Below are 6,225 nucleotides of genomic sequence, written 5' to 3' on the forward strand. Positions count from 1 at the left end.
GTTTCGATAAAAGTCCTTCACTATTTAAGAGGTCATCTTATGTTGGAGTGTGTGTGTGTGTGTGTGTGTTGTGTGTGTGCGTGTCTTGGTTTGTTTATTGGCTGCTTTGTTCCCCCACAGTGATACCGTTCTTCCCTTTTCTAGCCAGTAGGTCAATTTAACAGCACACAAAGGCAAGTGTTTGGTAATAACATTGATTCACTGTAGTCGCCGAGGGTGTGTGTCACGCTTTCCCCTGCGGACAAAGGGGTTTTTAAGCAAGCTCTTGCACCGTGAAAAACGACTGCACCGCGAGCACCTACAGTAAAGAATAGCTCGAACAGCGGACTTTGTGATCAGGAAGCGGTTGTCCGAATCCCTGAAGTGGCTTGTAAAGCCTGAGAAGCAAAGCAGTGATACTTAAAAGGTCACCGCAGAAGTATTCTCAAACAAAACACGTAGCGCCCCTGTAAATAACCCAGTTTATGTGTTAGCTCTAAAGAAGAGATAGTCCTGTTGAACAGTCATTTCTGTTGCTTTTATTACGCAGTTTACCTGTTTTAAGCTTATAGTGTCTTATTTCCTGTTTTGATTAGAGGGGGCTTTTATTTTGAAAACTACTCGCTGATACCTAGTTCCTACCGTGAGCGAGGGAAAAGAGGAAACGGTGAACTGAAAGCACATACAATGAAATTTTTAATGTTATTAGCACCCCCCCACCCCCCGAAGAGGCACAAGGTTAGTATTCGTTGTAATACTGTAATATTAACATGTGATTTGTGTCTTAAAGTAGTTTTGAACTATAAGAACTCTTTCTTACCGCTTGTTTAATTGAGTTAGCGTTAGCTTAATGTGAGCTAGTGTTAGGCTATGATAATGCTCGCTAACCTTTGTTTGTGTTTTGGTTACTAGCTCTTATGTTGGTTTTGGGATTTCCAATGAATCTAAAATCATCAGTTCAATTGTCAGACCATCTTTCGGAGGGATATGCTACACCCCCCCCCCACCCCAGTTCCCACTGTGGAACCGGGGCAAAAAACGTGTGACTCTCATCACAGGTGTTTAAAATCCTTCATGATCAAGAGAGTGTCCTGTCTGTAACAGTGCTGTTGTTATTTTTGCTGAGTGATGACCCAGGTAGTTATTATACCAAAGAAAATCCAATAGCTTCTCCTTCCCCATCTTCCACCTTTAGCTACTTTTTAAGAGCAAGTGTCCTGATTTGCAGAATCCCATTTTAGAAACTCTGCAGGATCACGGCTTCGTTTAGCCGGCACGTCCAAACAGAGGGCTCTGGGTGGACTTACCTCGTCCAGCTTGTTGAGGTGGGCCGACATCAGGCTGACCAGCTGACCTGTGCTGATCTTGTCCAGAACACGGCTGGACAGCTTCAGAGTCTGAAAAGGTCAAAGGTCACAAGACAAGTGAGATCCAAACGGTAGAAACAGAGGGAGAGAGAGAGAGAGGGGAACCTTGACCGAGCGGGGACACCAAACGGCCATGGCTGTCACACCACTGTGTGATTATCTAATATCGGGCATCCAAATGTGACTAGCATTCTGGGAATTTGATTCGCCGTTGATGTTTCATGTTCAAAACAAGGGGGAATCCCTCGGCACATGAAACTCGCTGGAGCTTAAGAGCAACAGAAAGAGTAAGCTAGAAGTATCTAAAGTTGTACTGTACAGATAGATCGTCAACACACACGTGATTCTCTCACATAATACACAGATAATAACAAGCGTGGGTGTATTTAGCAACTCCTCAATAAGTACCAACATGATGTTTGAACAATTAGAGAACCTTGTTTTATCTTTGACTTTCGGAGTCTGTTTTAGCCTTTTGACTTCACCCACCTTTTTGTATATGAGACTAAACAGTGCAATGCGGATCTGCATGCCCAGGTGGTGCAGGCCAAAGATGGCTGGCTGTAACAGGAGGAAGCGGGCAGTGAAGAGAAGGCAGAGGCCCAGGGCCAGGTAGTAGCCCTGGGCCCGCTCCGGGGCGTGGAACGGGTCGAAGGAGGCAATGATTCGACCCAGTAGCTGGGGCTGCACCGCCTTGGATGCCTCCTGGAATAAGACACGGGGGGGGGGGGGTTTCTATCATTCACAAGTAATAAAGCAAACAATTTTACATAGTCTGACCAAAACAAGGGCAGACGTGGGGTGGACAGCCGCTGTGTGCATCAGTTGCAGATTGTACCTCTAAATGATAGGTATACGGGATGGGGGGAAGAGGGGCGGGGGTAGAGAGGGGTAGATAAAGGGAAGAAGACGGAGAATGCAAGTAAGAAACAGTGAGATGGAGTGTGAGAGCCAGAGAAGAAGAGAGTAGAGAGAGGGTGAAGTTGGTAGCATTGGGAAATGTGGAGAGAGAGAGAGAGGCAGAATCAATATACTAGATGAGTCTGGGTAAAAGTGAGTTACACCAAGTTATTTTGTGCATGTTGAGCATTGTGCGACATTTGCAACGTTTGCATTCAAACTGCAAATGGTTTATTGACGTCTCTTTGGACATTTAAGGTGTCAGTTGATGATCTTATGCACGCAGTGGGACTGTGAGTGTACAGGAAGCGGTCCGGTGTCCTGCACAGACCCTCCTGGACGGGACAGTCAGCGGTGTTGACAGTCTTCTTAATCACTGCTCATTGATTCAGTCACTAATTGGGTAGTCCAGGCTAAAGACTAAAGGTAACCAGAATTCAGCTGTCGGGACAGTATGGCTGAAAAACAACTTGCTGCAGAGCTCAGACCGAGAGTTTCGTAACATGTTTACTCAACGCTTGAGGCCTTTTCACACTTCTGACATTCGATTTGCCCTACTTAACTGTTATATCTATTTTATTGATCTACCAGTATTATGATTCATCATTATCAATTGTTTCCTTGGTTGTAACTTAATTTGGAAAAGATAATTAACATAAATGAAAGTTTCTCTTATGATCATTATTATTACCATCACTTTAATTACTTATCACTGTTATCTCCACCCTGCCGCTCATCTGACCTGACAACATAAACAGATCATTAGTATCAACTGGCCTCAATCCCTGAAAACAACATCTTTTGTCCTTTTTGCATCTCATGGGAGATAATATAATGATGACGTTTGTGCTGTTTTCGGCCTAGTTTTCGCTTCCCTCACAAGCTGCCGAGCATCAACCAAACATAATTATCACCGGGTTCAGGGCCTTACCCTTAACTTCAGTAGTCTTTAACAAACACTTTATTTATTTATTTTCAACCTTCCGGTTAATCTCCGTGAAACCTGTGCCTCCCTCTAAACTTGAGTACCTGGGAACTACATCACACATTTGCCTTTCTACATCCACATATTTTGGTCAGGCTTTAGTTTCTTCGGTTAATTTTGAAAATCCTGACCATTGCTCGTCATCGTGGATGCTGACGGCGGCGGGGCGGTATGACTGTCAGCCCCGTCATATCAGTCTTTAGATGAACATTTTTCCTCACGGCAACAAACGTCGCAAGGTGTGAAGCGGTTCTATATACATACTACATTAACTGTGGAGGTAAATGTAGATACAACAGGGCTGAAAATAGCCTTCTTCACACTTTTCAAGACTCCCTTGTAATACTTTCCCCCCCCCCCAGAATTTGCAGACCTACGTAATAACCCTGCAAACCTGTCAAGATTACTCAAACATATATTTTAATTAATATCAATTATGATTATTTTTTTTGACCTACTTGGCTCGCTCGTTTATTGTCTTGGGTGAGAACCATTTTGTAATGCTACACCGTTTTCCCCACAACCCCCTCTTAACATCTAATGGGCATTCCTGTCACCATGGCAACCACCTCCTAATGCACTGTCTTACATAAGGGCTGCCGTCAGCTCCCTCCCAGAGCCCGAATCGGTGGGACAGATAGCGACACCCTGGTGCTACATACCTGTGGTTTTTGGGCGGTATGCTTGCTTTACAGGCCTATTCCACCGTGGCAACGCCATTAATTCACTCTAAAGTACCACATACGCACAAAGGCAGAGTTGGCAGCGATGCAGCAGCTGGTGCTGATTGTCTAGCCATGGGGATGTGTAGAGCAAATGTACTATACAGTTTATAGCTGACTGGCTTGTCCAAGAAAACTCCCGGCGGGTGAACAGGTAGGACTTCAGTGTGTCTTCCTCAATGGCACTGTGACAGGACACGTCGATTTTTTTTTTGGTACACTATATTAATCCCTGTGGGGAAATTACACTCTGCATTTACCTCATCCTAGCTGTGTAGCTAGGAGCAGTGGGCAGCCGCTGTGCAGCACCCAGGAACCAACTCCAGTTCATCTTGCCATTGCCTCGGTCAGGGGCACAGACAGGAGTATTAACCCTAACATGCATGTCTTTTTGATGGTGGGGGAAACCGGAGCACCCGGAGAAACCCCACCGCAGACATGGTGGGAACATGCAAACTCCACACAGAGGACGACCTGGGATCCCCCCCCCAATGTTGGGCAACCCTGGGGTTCGATACCAGGACCTTCTTGCTGTGAGGTGACAGTGCTAACTACTGGGCCACTGTGCCGCCATGCAATGCATGTTCATCTTGATGCAACGGATGCAATGCAATGGATGTTGATGCAATGACTGCTGCAGGGAGCTTGTAACTTTTTTTGGCAGCTCTATGACTAGTGTCCTTTTATCCCACTAAAAAAATGGTGCAAATGCAATATTCCCTATTCTCTTTTATCCCATGTGCCTGACACCGAGGATTAAAATGAAAGCCATGCCCTTACAGTGTTGGTGTCATGGTGTACCACTAGATTACACAGGACAAAAATGTGTCCTTGGGATGTCCTCAGTAACCAAAGGCCTACTTACACCTTTCATCTACTGAGAAAATCAATCATGCCAGCCATGAAAAATGAGCACGAGCTCAATGACTACGGGATGTAAATGTCAACCAAATGGCACATGGTGCAAAGTTGGCCTTGTGGCTGAAAACTCTTGTCAGCTTTATTTGAAAGGTTAACAGGTTTCTTTCCCGTGAGAGCTTGAGCAAGGCATTATGAACCCTTAAATGCTTTGTCTTTGTAAATTGTCATGTATTGCAGATACCACTGAGTGCCTTGAACGTCAGCGTAACACTGCCATAAAACAGACAGTCTGGGCGTCCGGGTAGCGTAGTGGTCTATGCTGTTGCCTAGCAACACAGGGATCGCTAGTTCGAATCCCTGTCTTACCTCCGGCTTGGTCGGGCGTCCCTACAGACACAGTTGGGTATGTGTCCTGGTCGCTGGACTAGCGCCTCCTCTGGTCAGTCGGGGCGCCTGTTCTGGGGGGAGGGGGAACTGGGGGACTAGTGTGATTCTCCCATGCACTACATCCCCCTGGCGAAACTCCTCACTGTCAGGTGAAAAGAAGCGGCTGGTGACTCCACGTGTATCGGAGGAGGCATGTGGTAGTCTGCAGCCCTCCCCGCATCGGCAGAGGGGGTGGAGCAGCGACCAGGACAGCTCGGAAGAGTGGGGTAATTGGACAGGTACAATTGGTGAGAAGAAGGGGGGGGGGGATCTCCAAAAAAACAGACAGCCTGCACCGCAGTAGACTGCCTCTGTGTGCTGTTGTTCAATTACAATGTCCAGCAACACCCATGGTGGATGTAGGGCCATTCTGTCCTCTTGACACTCGACTGGAAGTGAAGAACTAAATTTGCAAAATACCATGAAAACAATTTAGAGAGAAAGTCTGACTTGAAATTGCTCATTCAATATGTTAAGATCTCAGTCCGTCGTCAGTATCCAAAATGTAGAGGACTTAGTAGGTGCATATTCTCATCTTGCCCAGTAACGACTTAATTGAGATCCTTTCCTTTGAAAAGCACCATCATCTGTTTTTACCTCAACCTCTGTGTACGTTGTAAGTTTGTTATTTCGCAAATGGTCATTATCTTATTGTGGAATAAAGCTCCTGCTGTCCTGAAAGTGACAAGGGCCTCTTTGTTGAAAGAGCCACATTAATCCTGCCATCCTGCCAACCTCTAAACAAACCAATCTAAAGACAAGCGATAACTGAATTTTTGTCCTTCAGCCCTTCAACAAACATCCTCTGCTTCCATTTTCATTGTTTTTTCATATGCTGAGACACGTTTGTGAAACCTAAAATATGATTTGCAGCTGATACTGAAAACTGTCGAAGAAGGTGTTTACTCTTTAATTAATGCTTTTATCCATAGCATTAAATAGGATAATGAAAGTATTAATTTTAAGAAAGGTTGTCCTCGGTAGA

General features: G+C 45.3%; 1 protein-coding gene across 1 annotated transcript in view; it reads right to left on the reverse strand.

Moving 5' to 3' along the window:
- cftr (CF transmembrane conductance regulator) overlaps positions 1-6,225 on the reverse strand; it is a 58,634-nt gene that overhangs the window by 51,019 nt on the left and 1,390 nt on the right. The window contains exons 3-5 of the mRNA XM_056281208.1: positions 4,702-4,728; positions 1,836-2,051; positions 1,287-1,376 (exon numbers count right to left, since the gene is read on the reverse strand). Coding sequence (XP_056137183.1) covers positions 1,287-1,376; positions 1,836-2,051; positions 4,702-4,728 — 333 coding nt within the window. The remainder of the gene's footprint in view (positions 1-1,286; positions 1,377-1,835; positions 2,052-4,701; positions 4,729-6,225) is intronic.

This window comes from Lampris incognitus, chromosome 6 (genome assembly GCF_029633865.1).
Source record: "Lampris incognitus isolate fLamInc1 chromosome 6, fLamInc1.hap2, whole genome shotgun sequence".
In the NCBI taxonomy this organism is placed as follows: domain Eukaryota; kingdom Metazoa; phylum Chordata; class Actinopteri; order Lampriformes; family Lampridae; genus Lampris; species Lampris incognitus.